This window comes from Schistocerca piceifrons, chromosome 5 (genome assembly GCF_021461385.2).
Source record: "Schistocerca piceifrons isolate TAMUIC-IGC-003096 chromosome 5, iqSchPice1.1, whole genome shotgun sequence".
NCBI lineage: Eukaryota > Metazoa > Arthropoda > Insecta > Orthoptera > Acrididae > Schistocerca > Schistocerca piceifrons.
In genome coordinates this window covers 284,254,009-284,275,730 of record NC_060142.1, presented here as the reverse complement: position 1 = coordinate 284,275,730, position 21,722 = coordinate 284,254,009, and the positions used below count along the sequence as shown (strand labels likewise).

The 21,722-nt window shown below is 43.4% G+C and overlaps 1 protein-coding gene across 1 annotated transcript in view; it reads right to left on the bottom strand.

Annotated features, from left to right (window-relative positions):
* LOC124798945 (ureidoglycolate dehydrogenase (NAD(+))-like) overlaps positions 1-21,722 on the bottom strand; it is a 104,874-nt gene that overhangs the window by 18,669 nt on the left and 64,483 nt on the right. Inside the window, exon 6 of the mRNA XM_047262479.1 lies at positions 21,073-21,262. Coding sequence (XP_047118435.1) covers positions 21,073-21,262 — 190 coding nt within the window. The remainder of the gene's footprint in view (positions 1-21,072; positions 21,263-21,722) is intronic.

Genomic DNA, 21,722 nt, shown 5'->3' with positions numbered 1-21,722 from the left:
GAATGGTTCATCCAACAATGTGTCAATCCTCATTTCAGTGCAAATGTTCTCTTTACGGATGAGGTTTCATTCCAACGTGATCAAATTGTAAATTTTCACAATCAACATGTGTGGGCTGACGAGAATCCGCACGCAATTGTGCAATCACGTCATCAACACAGATTTTTTGTGAACGTTTGGGCAGGCATTGTTCGTGATGTCTTGATTGGGCCCCTTGTTCTTCCACCTATGCTCAATGGAGCACGTTATCATGATTTCACACGGAATACCTGTGCTGCTAGAACATGTGCCTTTACAAGTACGACACAACATATGGTTCATGCACGATGGAGCTCCTGCACATTTCAGTCGAAGTGTTTGTACGCTTCTCAACAACAGATTCGGTGACCGATGGATTGGTAGAGGCGGACCAATTCCATGGTCTCCACACTCTCCTGACCTCAACCCTCTTGACTTTGATTTATGGGGGCAGTTGAAAGCTCTCGTCTACGCAACCCCGGTACCAAATGTACTGTAGAGACTCTTCGTGCTCGTATTGTGGACGGCTGTGATACAATACGCCATTCTCCAGGGCTGCATCAGCGCATCAGGGATTCCATGCCATGGAGGGTGGATGCATGTATCCTCGCTAACGGAGGACGTTTTGAACATTTTCTGTAACAAAGTGTTTGAAGTCACGCTGGTACGTTCTGTTGCTGTGTGTTTCCATTCCATGATTAATGTGATTTGAAGAGAAGTAATAAAATGAGCTCTAACATGGAAAGTAAGCGTTTCCGGACAGATGTCCACATAACATATTTTCTTTCTTTGTGTGTGAGGAATGTTTTCTGAAAGTTTGGCCATACCTTTCTGTAACACCCTGTATATCGATACGACAATGGCAATATCGAGTGCCGAAATTTGTATTTTATATTATATTTTAATTTCGCTGTGTGAAGGAGTCTTTCTGCTTTTTGAGCTTTCAACATGTACAATCTTTGGCTCGTTTCACACTGGTGACGGTCATCAGCGATGGTCACCGACATTCGTTTGAACTGGAGCTTTCACACCGGGACGCTACACTGCCTCACCGAGACGCTATGAGGCATTAGTGACTCACTCTCGCCATATGTGACGGACAAGATCACTGTGTTCGCGGCAGTCACCGCCGGACGTGCATTAGTTTGAATTGGAGTGTTTGCACTGGGACACAGATCACAGACCACCGCTGCAGATTTGCCAACAGACGGTAGTCACTTTTGAGACAGAGATGCGAAACATTCGTTCTACATTATACTGTACACATTATAGCCATGAGTTTAGATTTGATTAACACGGAAGACTTTATAGGTGAAGTAGAGTGTCATCCTGCTATATGGGATTTCAAAAGCGATGACTATAACAAGAAAGTGATGTAAACGTATGCTTGGCAAGAAATTATAACGAAGTTTGTGCCTGATTTCAATGAGAAGAGCATGGATCAAAAAACAAAATTGCTAAGTTGTATGTTCTTTTTTCAAATTTAATACCTTATTTTTCGGGCTGTCAAAGAGTAGTGAAATTTAGATGCTACGTCTGTAAAGGCTAGGAGGATAGTAACCTTCAAGCACATTTGCATCCCTCACACCTATTCTTTTGCATTTATCAGTATTAAGTGTACCATTACGCAGTATTAATGCGACAAGAAGGGCCAAAATGGATGAGCGTGGAGACCATGAACTCACCCCTACAGGGCGAATGAAGAAATCTAAACAAATACTTGTATTTCAAAATTTTCATAACAAAATTAAGTGTGCGTCTTATCTTCGTCTTAAGACGCTCCCCCTTATGGTGCGGAAAATACAGTTCAAATATTATTGTCCATCCCTGTGATTTCTTCTTTCACTTCTCTTAGCAGTTCATCAAATGAAGTTTTCGACATTCGAAAATACTGAAAAATGTCTTCTCATCTTGTTTCAGATCGACATAAAGAGTACAAAACAATATTTTCTCCAGCCAATCACGTAGCACTGGATGTAAGTGTAACGAACGTTTTGTCCTCATTCTCTCTCTCGTCCTCCTCTTGCTTAGAAGTACTAACAAAAGTTCTCCCTCGATCGAGCCCATTTCTCTGATCAGTTGGCAATACCTGCGGTGTCGGGCACCAGTGATCGAGGAGTGTTCATCACAATTACAGGAGACCGTTGCTGGTGACCGTCACCAGTGTGAAACGGGCCTTTCACTTTGTCAGTGTGGAGCAAGTATGTGCGTCACAAAAGAAGAAATCAGATTGCACTGGGTGGGGAGGGGAGGGGGGGGGGGAGGGAGGTGGGGGCGGGGGGGGGGGGAGGGTGAATGGAATAACAAGATTTCCGATGTGAAGATATGGCACACCAGTGGCGTTGAAAAACAGTTTTTAACGCAAGTAGTGTGCTATCCCTTCACATCGGCGATCTCCGAAAACAGTTGCTGAAAATGGTGAAATAAATTTAAATGACAATATTGGTCTTTGCGGTGGACGGAGACGTGTGAGGGGAAATGCTGACGTAATCGACGCTCGGCGCAACCAACAGAAACTGGAACTTCACCGCTTAGTTTTGATACTACAACTGCTGGGTCGCTGGCGTTGGCAGAAATTGAAAAAGAGGAAAGTTTGACGTGAAGTGTTCTGAACAGACCAAACGACGGATACCCTCGATTAGACTTGGCCACTGTTTCTATGTTTCGATACAGTGTATCGATACGTGGAACTGTTTCAGTGTTTCGGAACGGCTGTGGTTCACTGTCTGGAAACAGTGGTGTTTCATTCCGCCCCTGTCTCGGATAACCGCACCAGATTCGATCTCGAGCCATACACAGAAACTGTGGTGGTGGTGGTGGTTAGTGTTTAACGTCCCGTCGACAACGAGGTCATTAGAGACGGAGCGCAAGCTCGGGTTAGGGAAGGATTGGGAAGGAAATCGGCCGTGCCCTTTCAAAGGAACCATCCCGGCATTTGCCTGAAACGATTTAGGGAAATCACGGAAAACCTAAATCAGGATGGCTGGAGACGGGATTGAACCGTCGTCCTCCCGAATGCGAGTCCAGTGTGCTAACCACTGCGCCACCTCGCTCGGTACACAGAAACTGTATCGTTGTTCCAAAATAAGGCTGTTTCAGTCCACCTGTGCTTGGAACGGACTAATTGTATCGAAACAGTGATGTTTCATTCCGCTCTGTGTCGTACGAGATTCGGGCTCGGCACAGGTACTGAAACACAACATAAAATTTCATGAAACACTTTCAAGAGTGTCGAAATCTTTTTGACAAGCAATAGCATGAAGCCTAATATATCCGAAAATAAAGCATCGTTTCTAGCTGACTGTCCTATTACGAAATGGCGTAACATCTGCTTTACAAACATTAACCAAACAATAAATCAACGCACACTATTCACATTCAAAATAATAAATATGTGAAAATCATTCGATTAAATTACACTTTTTTATAACATACGCTTCTCTTTTCATGTACAGTAATCATACTAAGAAACGCAAGTAAGCCTACAACATTTTGAATAAAAAAAGGCGCAGAGTGGCAGTTATTAGACATATACATAAATTTGATGTAGGTATAATTGCAAGCAATCTGTTTGACATATCACTGATAGCGTAACGGTGAACGGGAAGGGCTGGGAAGCATGGTGAATTTATAGTAACGCTTCGAAACACCTTGAAAGACAAAATTTTTTTCTGTTGTATTTTGTTATTTATTCGAATTATTTGGCGTTATTTGTGAGTCTATAGTCACTGTGCTTATTATCCACAATGATTCCCTTTGTGTGCATGTAAATTAGCAGGATGGGTATGTTACCCATACTAACGGAATGTGGGAATCCCAGTAGCATATCCGTTGTTTCTGCAGTTTGCTCCCACCTCCAGTTCCGTTCGTGGTGGTTGTTCTGTCTTCAGCTATGGCTGTCCTCAGCCAATTGAAAAGTATGATAAAGTCACACAACACGAAAGCAGCACATTTGCTGCAGGAAATACAAAACTGCCAAGACGCCCAAGAGTAGCGCTCTCGCAACTCATTTGTGTTTATATGGACATACTTATACAGTAGACATTCAAGATGATAAAATGTGTAGCTTTATTAAATTACAAAACACAAACTGTTTCACTGTTTCAAAACAGCGTATCGAAATATTACATTGTACTGTTTCATTTGCTTCGAAACAGTTACGTGTTACAGTTTGCCGAACTCTACCCTCTATTGTACCGCTTACATGCGGTTACCATTGTTAGCAAAGTAGTTATCGGCAAGCGTGAACGTGCATCGTTTCCCTTTCAGTTCGTGCTCTAAGGTGGATAAGCAGGTAGTTAGCTTGTTGATGTACTGAATTTCTAATAATAAATCAATACTTAAACACACAGATCTAAAATCCGCTGTGTATTTACAGTGTGCAACGGATACTTTTATACGCTGGTACTTCGATGACTTTACTGTCGGTATATCGATATAACGATACGTCTTCGATGTATCGATGGCCGATAACGAAATATTTTTAAATATAGACATATCGGATTGCCGGTATTTTTTAAAATACCAACAGCCCTAGTTGTGCAGGGTTAAAGGTAAGTTCTCCGTGAACGCCTGGAAAATACTAACAGTTTTCATAAAGTTTACATGCCTCTGACTAAAAATCTTGCACTCTCAGTAGATCGAAAATTGTAGAACAATAGGAGTGTTTCTTGATGAACATATCGACATAGTGCGTTGGTGCATAAGTTCGTAGCGTTTTTGTTCAATAAACTCAACACATAGCTGAGACTTTAGTCGTCAATAATATATCCTCCTTCACTATTTACAACAATCTGCCAACGCTGGGATAACTTTTCGATTCCACCACTGTACAAATAAAGGGTTTTCAGGGGAAGAAGTCGTTGAGCCATGTTCGAAGCGCATTTTCATCCGGAAAGGAAGTTCCTTAAAGGCTGTTCGATAAAGAGCGGAAAATGTGAAAATCTGAATGTGTAAGACTATGTGAATAAGGTGTATTCGGAATGACTTCCCAACCAAACTCCTGTACAGTGTTGTTTGTTAGTCTAGCAGAATGTGGACAGCCGTTATCGTGGAGTACCATCACTTCACGCGGTCCTCCTCGTCTCTGTTCTTGGACTGTGTACCCAAGATGTCTCAGCCGTTCACGATAAATGTCAACAGTGATGGTTACGACTCGGGGAAGCAATTCGTAGTACACCACATCTTCACTGTTCGACCACATGCTTAACATTATCTTTTCTCGTCTTTATGCGAGGAGTTACGCCTTTATTTGGAATCAACCATTCCTTTCTTTTCCTTACATTAAGCCGGCTGCTGTGGCCGAGCGGTTCTAGGTGCTTCAGTCCGGAACTGGGCTGCTGCTACGGTCGCAGGTTCGAATCCTGCCTCAGGCATGGATGTGTCTGATGTCCTTAGATTAGTTAGGTTTAAGTAGTAATAAGACTAGGGGACTGATGGCCTCAGATGTTAAATCCTATAGTGCTTGGAGCCGTTTTGAACCTTACATTAACATAAAGTCACCATTTCCTGACACCAGTAAAGACACAGGATAGGAGTGATCTGTGTTGTTCACGAGCCAATTGATAATGAGCAAGCAGAGATGGACATATGGTCAACCGCTGATCGTTTTGATTTTGGCTTAGAGGTTGCGCTATCCGTACACCTGATTTGTGAACCTTCGTCATTGCATGCTAATTTCGCACGAAGGTGGAATGATCACTTTTCATTGCTTGCTAGTTTCCCAGAACACTGACGTGAATCATTGTGGATTAATGCGTTTAAATGATCTTCATCAAACTCCGGAGGTCTTCCTAATAATGGAGAGTCACTAATGTCAGAACTACCCTCCTTAAACCGAGAAAACCATTTTGTTGCCATGCTCTGTGCAGTGGCATTATCCCCTTATATGGTAACGTTTCTGTCTGCCCCCGCTGCTGTCACCAATCTACTGAACGGAGACAGAATAATATTTCTGGTATGTTACGATTTCTCCACTTGGCTGTCCATTTTATAGCGTTCACAGCGCCACTCCAAATGACAAAATAATAATACATATGTAAACCCAAATACTGTTGTAACAGCGACCGGAGCGGTCACAGGGTTGAAGTGACGGAAAACGCGGCGGGGCCCGCGGAGCGGCCCGCGAACAACACAACGGGAGAAGACGAGAGGACGGACACGACCAACGAAGGACAGAACGAACAACAACAAGATCGAAACAACGGAGTCACAAGAAAACCTAACAACCACATCCACTCGTACACAGAGCAAGAAAGTAAATAAGCTGTCTAATGCAAGGCGATGTGTCCAGAGACGTATGCAAGATTAGACTGGCTAACTGAGCTTTTTATTTCTTTTTTTTTTATTTTCAATTCACCCCGAAGGGGGCGGGCTGGCAGCAGCTTAGTACGCTGCTCTACAGCCTACAGACTTTTTTAAAAACGGAAGAAGAAAAGAAACAAGAAAAACGGCAATAAAATGGTGACTTAAAGTGTAAAATGGCGGAAAAATGCGGAAAGTTAAAGCAGAAAGCAAAGGGGTTGGCAATGTTAATAAAATACACAGGAATCAGACAAGTAACATAGTAGACGCACAATTAAAAAAAACCATGGCGACAGTCTGGTTTCTGTTCACAAGAGATAAAAATATCACACCCAGCGACAGTATGATGGCCGTTCGCAACACTTCCCAAAAGACACAACACGGAACACTCACTGTAAAACACTCACTGTAAAACACTGCACGAAAATGGCGGCACAAAGATAACACTCCTGAGCCAAAAGCAGATGGGGGGAGGGGAGGACCTGGAGGATGGGGAAAAACAAAGAGGTAGGAGAGGAAAAAACAAAGGGGGGGGGGAACCAATGAGGGCGAGGACTCATAAGGGGGGAGAGGGGCAGGGCAGATGCGAGAGGGAATGAGAAGAGGCAGAGGAGGGAAATGCAAAAGGACTCGGGGGAGAGAAGGGGCAGAGAGAGGGGAGGTGGGGAAAATAGAGGATGGAAGGGGGGGGGGGGGGAGAACTAGCTGAGCGAGAGGCAGGCGCTTAAATACGCTATCAGGGGCGCCGCTATTGGACGCTGGAACCACGTGTTCCACTGTGGCGCCCTCATACTAAATGAGGGTCAGGAGGCGTGCGCCGCCACAGCTTATGGTGCGATGGTGCAGAGGCCTCTATGGGTCTTCAACGTCCATGATGACTGGTGGGGATTCAAATTCCGCAGCGCACGGTACCAGAAATACCAACAGTAAACTACAATTAAAAATGACAATTGATAAAGAAAGCCATAGAAAGAGGAATACCACCTAGTAAAACAAAAACGCTATCAACTTTTGCACCAGCCTAACATAATAATATTATAATCATATTATTTCTCACTTTGACTTTATTACAATTTTTTGGGAAAATCAGTAAACTACATTCTTATATGGCGGTCCATACTTGGAATCTATGCACTGACTGCCTACCTTACTTATGCGCTTGAAAATTTAAGCCACATCAGCAACACGACTATCTACAAAGTAAACTACAATCATATCAGCTGTAAGATTTTATTCTAGAAATATGTATATCTGATAATTGAAATTAACATTACTTTTTTATAATTAATACATGTGTATTTCCGTTGCAGTTAATAGTACATTAGTGTCTGTAGTCTACTTTCCTCCAACTAGTACCCTGAAACATGTCAAAAATAGTCAGAGCTCTATCTCAAATAGATTTTTTGGGTTACGCACCTCAGTCGGTAAATACGGAACCCTTTTAGGATCACTTTGTTGGCCATCTGTTTGCCCCCCCCCCCCTGTTAAAAACCCTTTTTCTCATGAACGGATAGACGTAACAAGGCGAAATTTCCGTCGCAAACTAGGATCTACAGTCTCTTGGCGCTGTCAAAAATTGAAGTATCTGAATCAATGCAGTCAAAAGATACGGCAATTTATGATAAATACTTTGATACTCACAAACTCACTCGTTTAAATCTGTACTGTATTCCCCATAGGCCGAGGATCATGAAATCTGGCAAAAGGTAAGGTTTCATAGTACAAATAAATAAAAAATCTGAAAACTTTTATTTTGTAGTTATATAAATTGTTTTGTTCTCCGATTGTCCGTCTGCTCATCCGTCTGTTAGGACTTTTTTTTCTCAGTAGCTGATAGAAGTATCAAGTAGAAATTTATTTCAAGTGGTAAGGTCTATGATCCCTTGGCGGAGTAATAAATATAAGTTTGTAAATTTAAACAAAGGGCATTTATGTCACATATTTTGACACTCCGCAAACTCATTCATCAAAACCTGTGAAGTACTACCCGTTGGCCTACACTACTGGCCATTAAAATTGCTACACCACGAAGATGATGTGCTACAGACGCGAAATTTCACCGACAGGAAGAATATGCTGTGATATGCAAATGATTAGCTTTTCAGAGCATTCACACAAGGTTGGCGCCGGTGGCGACACCTACAACGTGCTGACATAAGGAAAGCTTGCAACCGATTTCTCTTACACAAACAGCAGTTGACCGGCGTATCCTGGTGGAACGTTGTTGTGATGCCTCGTGTACGGAGGAGAAATGCGTACCATCACGTTTCCGACTTTGATAAAGGTCGGATTGTAGCCTATGGCGACTGCAGTTTATCGTATCACGACATTGCTGCTCGCGTTGGTCGAGATCCAATGACTGTTAGCAGAACATGGAATCGTTGGGTTCAGGAGGGTAATACGGAACGCCGTGCTGGATCCACACGTCCTCGTATCACTAGCAGTCGAGATGACAGGCATCTTATCCGGATGGCTGTAACGGATCGTGCGGCCACATCTCGATCCCTGAGTCAACAGATGGGGACGTTTGCAAGACAACAACCATCTGCATGAACAGTTCGATGACGTTTCCGGCAGCATGGACTATCAGCTCGGAGACCATGGCTGCGGTTACCCTTGCCGCTGCATCACAGACAGGAGCGCCTGCGATGGTGTACTCAACGATGAATGGCAAAGCGCCATTTTTTCCGATGAATCCAGGTTCTGTTTAAAGCATCATGATGGTCGCATCTGTGTTTGGCCACATCGCGGTGAACACACATTGGAAGCGTGTATTCGTCGTCGCCATACTGGCCTATCACCCACCTTGATGGTATGGGATGCCATTGGTTACACGTCACGGTCACCTCATGTTCGCATTGCCGGCACTTTGAACAGTGGACGTTACATTTCAGATGTGGCTCTAGCTTCCATTCGATTCCTGTGAAACCCCACATTTCAGTAGGATAATGCACGACCCCATGTTGCAGGTCCTGTACGGGCTTTTCTGGATACAGAAAATGTTGGACTGCTGCCCTGGCCAGCGCATTCTCCAGATCTCTCAGCAATTGAAAACGTCTGGTCAATGGTGGCCGAGCAACTGGCTCGTCACAACACACCAGTCACTACTCTTGATGAACTGTGATATCGTGCTGTAGATGCATGGGCAGCTGTACTTGTACACGCCATCCAAGCTCTGTCTGACTCAATGCCCAGGCGTATCAAGGCCGTTATTACGGCCAGAGGTGGTTGTTCTGGGTACTGATTTCTCAGGATCTATGCACCCAAATTGCGTGAAAATGTACTCACATGTTATTACTAGTATAATATATTTGTCGAATGAATACCCGTTTATCATCTGCGTTTCTTCTTAGTGTAGCCATTTTAATGGCCAGTACTGCAGAATCACGAAAATTGGAGGAAGCAGGGTTTCACAGTACAAGCAAAGGGAAAGAAATAGAAAAATTGTTAGTTTTTAATTACGTTACACACAAAAATATTTCTTATGTCATTTTTTATCCGACTTCAGACTTAACATTGAAATATTCTCGACTGCCTTTGAATTACCAAGACCGATTTCTTGCCAGTATCAGTGTCGTCAACAGGCAATAATCGTCGACTTTTCTATTTCCAGGATGGGTGGACTATTTATATATATAATTAAGTTGATACATAACTTCACAGATCGAGTTCTCTTTTTGACCAAATGCCGGCCTCTGTGGCCGAGCGGTTCTACGCTCTACAGTCTGGAACCGCACGACCGCTACGGTCACAGGTTCGAATCCTGCCTTGGGCATGGATGTATGTGATGTCCTTAGATTAGTTAGGTTTAAGTAGGGGACTGATGACTTCACATGTTAAGTCCAATGGTGCTGAGAACCATTTGAACCATGTTTTTTTCTGTCCAAATATTGGTACATAAAATAAAAATATCAGAAAATCTAACTTTCGAGAAGCTCAATTCGTAGTTACATTCGATCTGTAACTCATCTTTGTTGTTCCTAATACACTCCAGCTGCATAATCTTCCTGGTTTACATGTTCCTCATCATCTCTCTTCCTTTTTTCTCTTTTCTTCTTGTTATTCTGGCGTCTATATTTGCTTCAAGGACCCACTTTTCAACTTCGGCAGCTCTCATGAAATACACTGTCAACAGTGAATGTCTCGTATATTCTTAGCAACTCTAGAACTCACTTCTGCTAACCGCTCCACAGCAAAACAGATTATATGCATACTACCGCTGGTACGATAACCCTGGGTTCGGTGTGGGGCAGCGGTGAGGCGGGTGGACTGCTACGGCCTGTTTTGGGGTTGTGAACCACTGAGGGCTACGGCGGGACGAAGCCTCTCCGTCGTTTCTGGGTCCCCGGTTCAATACACAACACACAATACACACACCTTAGGGTAACAACAAAATAGCACCAACTCAATCTACAGAATAGTTTTAAGAAAAACAATGTTCGAAAACCAAATGTACACGAGGTAAGGTAAGAGCATCGCAAAGCGTATCTTGTAAAAGGGCTGTCAACTTCATAATCTGTTGTACAGTATGTGTTTCTCAAACAGAAGTCTAATGACAACACTGACATGCTAAAGCAGCGGTAACATGGGTGTCGACGCACACTGAAAGATATTTAAGTTCATTTTTAAACACCTTCCTGATGTCCATTTCAGGTCTTTTAACCACCATTTTGTTCAAAAAACTCTAAATATCGATTTAAGACGGCCGTCCGCTGTGGACGAGCGTTTCTAGGAGCTTCAGTCCGGAACCGCGCTGCTGCTACGGTCGCAGGTTCGAATCCTGCCTCGGGCAGGGATGTGTGTAATGTCCTTAGGTTAGTTAGGTTTAAGTAGTTCTAAGTTCTAGGGGACTGATGACCACAGATGTTAAGTCTCATAGTGCTTACAAGGGAACCTCCCCATCGCACCCCCCTCAGATTTAGTTATAAGTTGGCACAGTGGACAGGCCTTGAAAAACTGAACACAGACCAATCGAGAAAACAGGAAGAAGTTGTGTGGAACTATGAAAAAAATAAGCAAAATATACAAACTGAGTAGCCCATGCGCAAGGTAGGCAACATCAAGGAAAGTGAGAGCTGAGGAGCGCCGTGGTCCCGTGGTTAGCGTGAGCAACTGCCGAACGAGAGGTCGTTGGTTCAAGTCTACCCTCGAATTAAAAGTTTACTTTTTTATTTTCGCAAAGTTATGATCTGTCTGCTCGTTCATTGACGTCTCTGTTCACTGTAATAAGTTTAGTGTCCGTGTTTTGCGACCGCACCGCAAAACGGTGCGATTAGTAGACGAAAGGACGTGCCTCTCCAATGAGAACCGAAAACATTTGATCGCAAGGTCATAGGTCAACCGATTCCTCCACAGGAAAACACGGATTCTCTGCCTCGTGATGACTGGGTGTTGTGTGATGTCCTTAGGTTAGTTAGGTTTAAGTAGTTCTAAGTTCTAGGGGACTGATGACCATAGATGTTAAGTCCCATAGTGCTCAGAGCCATTTTATTCTATACGACACAGGTGACGGCATGTGAGTCACATGACAGGAATATGTTGTCGACCCACCTAACTTGTACACTTGGCGAATGGGTAGAAAGTTTCTTCTACCTTGCCCGATTTAGGTTTTCTTGTGGATGTGATAATCACTCCCAAAAAAGTGATGAAGACATAAGAGTTTGTCAAATAAACTGCAACAAATGAATGCAACAGTTTCAAAGTTTTCCCTGTGCTCTTCAAAACATATGTTTTTAACGTTTTCAAATTTTTCCGTGTGTAGACCGTCAAATCCTACATATGTTCAAGCAGATCTGAACATGTCCTGGAATTTTGGAGAGCGAAGTTGATTACGTGTGAGTGCGTGAACTTTGATAATTGTCTGAAAATGAAAAATTAAACTGTCACTCGAGAGAAGACTTGAACCAAGGACATCTCGTTCCGCACTTGCTCACGCTAACCTCGGGACCACGGCGCTCTTGAGCTTTGACTATCCTTGATGTTGCCTATCTTCCGCATGGACTACTCAGTTTGTATATTTTGCTTATTTTTTCATAGTTCCACACAACTTCCTCCTGTTTTCTCGATTGATCTGTGTTCAGTTTTTCAAGGTCTATCCACTGTGCCAACTTATAATTAAATCTGAGGTGTGTGCGATGGGGAGATTCCCTTGTTAGAGCCATTTTTTTAGACGAAAAACAAAAAATCGATTTTTTAAGCAAATTCTCAAGCAAGTTACCTTAAGGTTGTGCGGGGCCTGTAGAATATTTACTAGTACGAGGAAGACATTGAAAATTTTTAGAGTGCCATGGTTCAAAAAAGAAAAGCAATTTATTTATATTTGACAACAGCTTTCTAATAATGTTTTGCGACTTGACTGCGGTGTAGCTTGTTCAGTTTGCTCTAATACTCCGTCAATTATCATTTTGTATGCACCGAAAAATTAACTTCTTTAGAGGACGTTTCTAAGGTATCACTAAGCCCCTATTTAGTTAAAGTATCGAACTCTCATGTCTAAGAGAGCTTCAATCGTCTGATTGATTTACAAGTGGGTTAATGTGATAAATATTTAACACGAAGTATGCAAGCGAGAAAAAGTTTAAAAAAGGTTCGAAATATGCTTAAAGATGTTTGAAAGTCGCTAAGTGCTCAAATTATGAAACACAGGATGGTTGGTTGGTTGATCGGAGAGAGGGGACCAAACAGCGACGTCCATCGGTTCTATCGAACTGGGGAAGGATGGGGAAGGAAGTCGGCCGTGCCCTTTCACAGGAACCATTTCGGCATTTAATTGAAGCGATTTAGGGAAATCACGGAGAATTAAATGAGGATGAATGTAGTCTGGGTAATTCACGCTCCATTTTAAGCAAAAGCTAGATTTTTAACGTACCTCGAAGTTTATGACTCCATATCTTCTGAAGTGTGTTATACAATAATACACTGTTCAAAACAATTATGTGAACACTTATAGTGACGTCCGGTATGTTAAACCTATTTTGACACAAGCGGTACCTACGGCCTCAGTGTAGGCAAGAATTAAAATCATTCAGCATCTGTTGGCTACGTTGTGCATTGCACTGACAGGTGTAGAAATGGGCAAACTCGTTAATTCGTATGAAAAATTGAAAATTCGTAGCATAGGTGAAGATGGAAGGCGCCAATAGGGGACACTTGCCTCCGCCCTGGGGTACAGAGTTTTTATCCATAACGGAATTCTCACACACTTGTAATTTTCGTGATTCTGAAAAACCTATCGTTTAGCCAACTGTAGCGTTATGTGGCTGATCGCAGTGAAATAATATAAGGTGGCGCACGAAAAACCGGTCCCGAGTACAGACTGCTCGCCAATTACGCAGGATTTGTTGACCGCTACGAGCAGAAAAACATGTAATAATTAGGCAGTGAAGAAATAACAAGTAAGCGAATGCCAACAAGAACTTCGAAATAATAGATGACGATTGGTAGGCGACAATGAGCAGTCTAGTACTCGGGGCCGATTATTCGTGCGCCATCCTGTACCACTGAACTGTAGACGTTATCATATTTTCTTTACAAAATGTGACTCCAGACACTCGATTATGGAACACCGGTTCCATTCGGTTGTTAAGTCGGTCTACCCTCTATAACAATGAACATGCTCTTTTACCTTGGATCAAAAAAAGACGGAAAATGGCCAATCATGTGTGCCGTGCCGACTTCCTTTGCATGTGTAATAAAAAAATCTTGCCTGTTTACAAGTATTTCTTTTGCTGTTTATCGAAATAGTGAAGTAAGCTGATACGCCGTTTAGTTACCTGAAAAGATGTATTATAGTACATATCACGTAATTTTATACAATTTTGCGTAATTATATATACATTTTAATTGCCAGTCATGGACACTGAATAGAATACGAAAAGAAACAGAAGTTCAGAGTTCAAAAAAGGTATGAAACAGATCTATAATGGGCGTGCGCAGCGAACGAAACGAACAACTCTATACTGAACTATGAGCAGTCGGCAGTGGAACTGCGACGAGCGGCCACGCGAAGAAGGACGAGTCCGGCCGAGCGAGACCGGGACCGATACAGACGGGACCGAGGCTGGAACGAGACCGGCCGACGTGCCGTTGCGGAAAGAGACCGATCGTTTCCCGTTCCCGGGAACTATACGTAGAAAGCCGGGACCGAAGTGAACTATGAACGACCGTTCCTTAGAATTCGTTCCTTTCATCTTGATGAACCGTTCCTTTGGACCCGTTAGTTCGCGAACGACCCATCTCTAATCAGGTGACCCCTCAGAAGGAAGTGAGAACTGGTGTCCGGAGTGTTTTCTAGTGGGGCCCACAGATGGTAGTTGTCATTTGTGGACGTTGTATTCAACAAAGCACATGTAATGCAACCTTTTAATGCAGTGCAAGTTGCAAGAGCGGTCTGTTTGACCATTAAAGAATGGACTTCCGGTCGTGTTGCTGCAAATACCAATGCCTCTTCACGTGTTGTCAATACGTTGTGGGCACGCTGCAGGGAGACAGGTCAGTACACAAGGCGAGTTGGACAAGGTCACCGACGTATTACAACCCCACGTGAAGATCGATATCAGGCCATCTCTGCATTGCAGCGTCGTACTAATACCGTCAGAGCACTGCAAGACAATCTCAGACGGGCCACTGGAACCGCTGTGTCCGATCAGACTGTAATGAACAGGTTCTTACGACCCAGACTTTCTGACTGGGTACCCCTCTTGGCACAACATCTTATAGCTCGCCTCAGTTCTGACATTCCCTCGTCAACTGGAAACTTCGTCTCTGGCAAAACGAGTCCCCTCTGAGGCCAGGTGATGGTTGTGTTTGTTTGCGGATATCGTGGTGAGCGGCACCTGCCAAAAGTTGTCCAATAGATCGACAGATTTCCAAGGTTTTGTGATATTGTCGGGAGGCACCAGTGTTGACAGCCATACGGATCTTATCGTTGTCCATAGTCGCCATAACGCCAGGCAGTACATCGAACGGATCCTGTTGGACCATGTTGTAACTACTGCATGCGGTGGTGGTTCAGAATCCCATCTAGTACCAGGGCCAATGTGACGGGCGTCAGCATGGATGTGTTGACACAGCGTGGAAATTGAAGGAACGGATTGGCCTGCGAATAGTCCCGGACTAAGCCCCATCGTGCGTATGTGGGACACGCTTGACAGACTTGTTCGTGGTCGTCCTATTCCTCCAGTAACTCTCACGGGCTCTCATTGAAGAATGAGAACGGATGCTACAGCGTGACCTCCATAGACTCAAATGGTTCAAATGGCTCTGAGCACTATGGGACTTAACTTCTGAGGTCATCAGTCCCCTACAACTTAGAATTACTTAAACCTAACTAACCTAAGGACATCACACACATCCATTCCACAGGCAGGATTCGAACCTGCGACCGTAGCGGTCGCGCGGTTCCAGACTGAAGCGCCTAGAACCGCTCGACCACTCTGGCCGGCCCATAGGCTCATACTGAGCATGTCTCGTAGATGTGAGGCAGCGATAAACGCTCGCAGAGGGCGTGCACGATATTGAATCTCTCAAATTCCAGTGAAATGCACTCAAGATGACGGGATGAATGATTGTTTCCACTTTGTTTCTAACACATGTCGGACATTTCAGTTTTTTTTTTTTTTTTTTTTCTTACGTAAAAGATAGAGATTCAAATGGCTATAAGCACTATGGGACTTAACATCTGAGGTCATCAGTCCCCTAGACTTAGAACTACTTAAACCTAACTAACCTAAGGACATCACACACATCCATGCCCAAGGTAAGATTCGAACCTGAGACTGTAGCAGCAGCGCGGTTCCGGACTGAAGCGCCTAGAGCCGCTCGGCCACAGCGGCTGGTAAACGATAGAGGATGTAATGTTATTTAGTTGTGTACTTAATTTGTGAAAGCTATCCAGTCTTTAATTATTGCGCAATGGAGTATGGCAGACGCCCAAAGTCATTTCATTTTTTATTTTTTTATTTTTAGCAATGTACTATCCTCAGGTTACTGGATGCTGTTAGGTTGGCAACCTGCAGTCGATCCTGGATTCCGGGTTCCGCGATAGTCGCTTAGTTAGTTAGATGGTTGGTTAGTTTCGTGTTTCATGGTTCATTTGTACGATAAATAGTAATGATATGGAACAACTCATTCTACATTCACATCGCAAATTAGATTGCAAATAAAGTTATATGCTGAATATTTATAAGATAAATTTGTTGAAATGTATAGCTGTGAGTGAGTAATTCATACGCACCACCTTTCACACATTGGAATAACAGAAATTGTTCTGCGGAGTAAGTTGTCAAGGGGAGACATTTTCAGTCTGTCTTCAAATTTTATCTTGCTGTCTGTCAGACATTTTATATCACTGGGTAGAGTTATCAAAAAGTTTACTTGCAACGTTGTACATCCCTTTTTGTGCTAAAGACAAACTTAGTGTGCAGCAATAAATGACATTTTTCCTTCTCTATTATAATTACGAATGTGTCCGCCCCCATAACTGAGTGGTCAGCGAGACAGAACGTCAATCCTAAGGGCCCTGGTTCGATTCCCGGCTGGGTCGGTGATTTTCAACTCTCAGGGACTGGGTGTTGTGTTGTTCTAATCATCATTTCATCCCCATCGACGTGCGAGTCACCGAAGTGGCGTCAAATCGAAAGACTTTCACACGGCGAACCGTCTATCCTACGGGAGGCCCTACTCACACGTCATTTACGTTTATTTATTACGAATATCATTGTTCCCTTTGAACTGCAATGGGTTATTTACAACAAACTTCATGTGAAGCGGTAGTCAGAATACCCAGCGTCTTAAACTAAAGTCTACAAGAAGACTGTGGTCAGCACCATATACACTGAAGCGCCACAGAAACTAGTAACGGCATGCGAATTCAAATACAGACATATATAAACAGACAAAATTCGACGCTGCGACAGCGCCTATATTAGACAGAAAGTGTCTGGCGCAGTTGTTAGATCGGTTACTGCTGCTACAATGACAGGTTATCAAAATTAAAGTGAGTTTGAACGTGGTTTTATAGTCGGTGCACAAGCGATGGGACACAGCATATCCGGGGTAGCGATGAAGTGGGGATTTTCCCGTACGACTATTTCACGTCTGTACCATGAATATCAGGAATATGGTAAAACATCGTATCTCCCATATCGCTGCGGCCAGAAAAAGATCCTGCAAGAACGGGACGAACAACGACTGAGGAGAATCGTTCAACGTGACAGAAGTGCAACCCTTCCACAAATTGTTGCAGATTTCAGTTCTGGGCCATCAGCAAGTCTCAGCGTGCGAACCATTCAACAAAACATCATCATCGATATGAGCTTTCGGAGCAGAAGGCCCACTCGTGTACCCATGATGACTGTACGACACAAAGCTTTACGCCACGTCTGTTGATGACTGAAACATGTTGCCTGGTCGAACGAGTCTCGTTTCAAATTCTATAGAGGGGATGGACATGTACGGCTAAGGAGACAACCTCATGAATCCATGACTCTGCATGACAGCAGGGGGCTGATCAAGCTGGTGGAGGTTCTGTAACGGTGTGGGTCGTGTGCAGTTGGAGTTATATGGGGCCCCCCATGCGTCTAGATACGGCTATGACAGGTGACACGTACATAAGCAGCCTGTCTGATCATCTACATCTATTCATGTCTATTGTGCATTCCGACGGACTTGGACAATTCTGTCAGGAAAATGCGACACCCCACATGTCCAGAATTGCTACAGAGTGGCTCCAGGAACACTCTTCTGAGGTTGAACACTTCCATTAGCCACCAAACTCCCCAGACATGAATATTATTCGTATCTGGGCTGCCTTTCAACGTGCTCTTCAGAAGAGACCTGCATCCCATCGTGCTCTTTCGGATTTATGGACACCCCGCAAGATTCATGGTGTCAGTTTCTTTCGGCACTTCTTCAGAAATTAGTCGAATACATACCACGTCGTGTTGCGCACTTTTACGTGCTCGCGGGGACCCTATGTGATATTAGGCAGGTGCACCAGTTTCTTTGGCCCTTCAGTGTATTATTCTTACAGAAAGTTTTTGAGAAATGAAGATTTTACTTTCTTAAAGAAGAGTTACGCCAGAAAATTATTCCATATGACATTATTAAATGAAAATATGCAGATGTAATGTACAGAAGATGATTTTCTATGATTTTAAATCGTCAGTAACACCTAAACTGTGTGAAGATCGGCTTAGAAATACATTTGGCGAAGAAGCCTCATCTAAAGCAACAAATTGTAATTTACACAGCGAATTCAAAAGAAATCGACTTGTTTAGTGATGATTTCCGTTAAGGACGCCCAGAAACTGCTCGTACTGATGAAAATATTGCCGCTTGAAGGATATCGACGGACGTCATACGAATTTATGCAGGCGACATTGGGCACTGGTATGAGTCAAATCCAAAACATTTTACATCAATAGTTATATCCGAGAAAACTTTGTCGTCGACGGAATCCACGTGTACTACGTCTCGATCAGAAACAACAACGGACTGATTGGTGCAGAAAACCTCTGGAACAATTTCAAGGTGGCACTTCAAATTTGGCCTGGAGTATCGTTACTGGTGATGAATCTTGAGTTCAGTGTTATGATCCTGAAAAAAACAGTAAACCAGCTCAATGGGTCTTTCGAACAAAACCTAAGCCTAAAAAACTCCGTGGAATTTTCAGTGCTGTTTTTCTAAAATGGGCCTATTGTTTTTACACCATTACGTGATGGACGTACAGTTACTGGCAATTGGTTCACAAATGTCTGTTTAACATACATTTTTGAAAAAGTTCATGAAACAATAATTTTATGTCTCGACCACACATCATTGGATACAAAAGTAACAACTGAGTTCTCATGCCCCACAGGTCGTCATCATGCACATTCCACCATACAGCACCAACGTGGCACCTTGTCATTTGTTTTTGTTTACAAAAATTAAAAATAAAATACGTGGAATCAGTGGACTATTGCAAAAATATTGTCTCTGCAGTGCCTCGGGAAGAGTGGTATCATTTGTTTGAGAATTGGTGTTATCAAATGCAAAAATGCCGTGATATTAAAGAGGAATATTTTGAAAAACAATTAAACCATTTCAATTTCATTCAAACTAATCCTTCTTTGATTATCTAAAAATGTTCGTGTGCTTGTCGTAGGTATACATGTTACTTTAAATGTAGTATTTTACTTGGCGTGTAATACTTAAAGGTAAAGTCTAATAAAATTTTATTTCATTAATTGAAGCAGTGCTCCTTGATTGTTAACCGTTATTCGAGTAACATTATCAACATTACTTAAGATAGTAAAGCAACTCGCCGCAGCTGTCTCTTATCAACAAACCGGTTCCTCTTCTCCCCATACGAGATGATATGCGACATAGAGCAGCGCCATACCCTCAGCCACTTCTTTCCATCTGTGTGGCTGAAATGAAAAGTACCATTACCTTGTAGTAAAATCTGTCGTAGCTTGTTGTCTACTCCCATGAACCAAGCGTTCTCTCACATGAGCATGAGTTTTCTTTTCTTGTAATGGAATAGCACGCTCGCGTATAACCCGTCCTTCACAGGCGTTGCTGGTTGTATTGTCAGCTTGCTCGTTCCTATTGATTCCCTAGCGCCTTGGACATCTGTTTCCTTTTCGATCCAAAAGCAGGAGGTTAAGCTGGATAGTCTGCTGTTCGCTGGAGTCTAAAGGGTACTAAGAGAATTTCAGCTACGACGAACTTTATGTCGATATCTTTTCATTCGAAACAGAGCATTAAAGGTGGCGCAAAACTCATCATGAAAGATTAAACCCTAATTTATTGAAAGTCATGGTTGGAGCACAGGTCTGTGCGAGTGTCAAGCGTGAATAGTTGGGAGTGACGGATCGGTACTCGAACCTGGGACCTTTGCCGTTCAGGTACCTACCAAGTGAGTTCTCCAAGCTCGACTAACGACCCGCCGTCGCAGTTTTGTTTCCGCAGTTACCTCATCTCCTAGCTTCCAAACTTCACTGAAAGTCTTGCAGGACTAGCACATCTCTAAGAAAAGCTGAGACTAAGCCATATCTTCAAAGTATCACTTGTTCCAGGAGTGCTAGTCCCACAAGGTAAGGAGGAGAATTGTGAAGCTTAGAGGGTAGGAGATGGCCTGGTGGAAGTAAGGCTGTGAAGGTGGTGTATGAATCTTGCTTAGTTGGATAACTGATACAATAGCCACCTCCGAAAGGCAAAGGTCCGAGGTTCCAGTCGCGGCACAAAGTTTTAATCTGCCAGGATGTTTAAAATCAGTACACACTCTGCTGTGTCCATTCCGGAGAAATGAAACAATTGCAAGAGTTTGGAATTTTGGAGTCACAGGGGACTGCTTAAAATCGGATGAATTGATCGAGTTAGGAATAACAATGTACTGTGACAAACCAATGAAAAAATGCCTAGTAAAAGAACACAAAGAATCAGAGTGAATGGATATGCACATATTATGATTCCATCTTTACTGAAAACTGAAGTTAAAAGATGGTGGAAGGAAAGAAACTTGGGGGTAGTACATGAGTATGTGAGTGCATAAGGCATTTCATTAATGATGTAGGATACAGAGCGTTTGCTGAAATGAAGAACACGGCTCGCAAAAGGCACGGCCAGAGTACTGCACCAAAGCAAGCTTTAGGCCTGATGACTGAAAACTCAGCAACGTAAATTCTGCCACTGCGGCGATACTTTCTCAAATGTTTCCACACACAGGCACTAGTCAGGGCTGCAGCAGAAGAGGAAACACTTTACCTGCAAGCACAGAAGTAAGTATATCGACGGCTGCGGCGAGCCCGTAGCCCTTGTAGCCCGTTGTCAAGCCCCCGAGGGGCAGCAGCTTCCTGGTCGCCAGAGCGTCATTTGCGTCTGTGGTCGGGGTGCCCTTCTTACCCAGCGCCCAGTCAGTTGGCAGCTTCTTCTTCTGCAGGGCATACTCTTGGATCTGCAGCGAGAATACACAATTGAATAGTAATTTTGGCTTTGCGGCGCTCGACGGGGACTAATCGGCGACCTACCAATACAATACACAACTGGCCATTAAAATTGCTACACCACGAAGATGACGTGCTACAGACGCGAAAGTTAACCGACAGGAAGAAGATGCTGTGATATGCAAATGATTAGCTTTTCAGAACATTCACACAAGGTTGGCGCCGGTGGCGACACCTACAACGTACTGACATGAGGAAAGTTTCCAACCGATTTCTCATACACAAACAGCAGTTGACCGGCGTTGCGTGGTGAAACGTTGTTGTGATGGCTCGTGTAAAGAGGGGAAATGCGTAACATTACGTTTCCGACTTTGATAAAGGTCGGATTGTAGCCTATCGCGATTGCGGTTTATAATATCGCGACATTGCTGGTCGCGTGGGTCGAGATCCAATGACTGTTAGCAGAATATG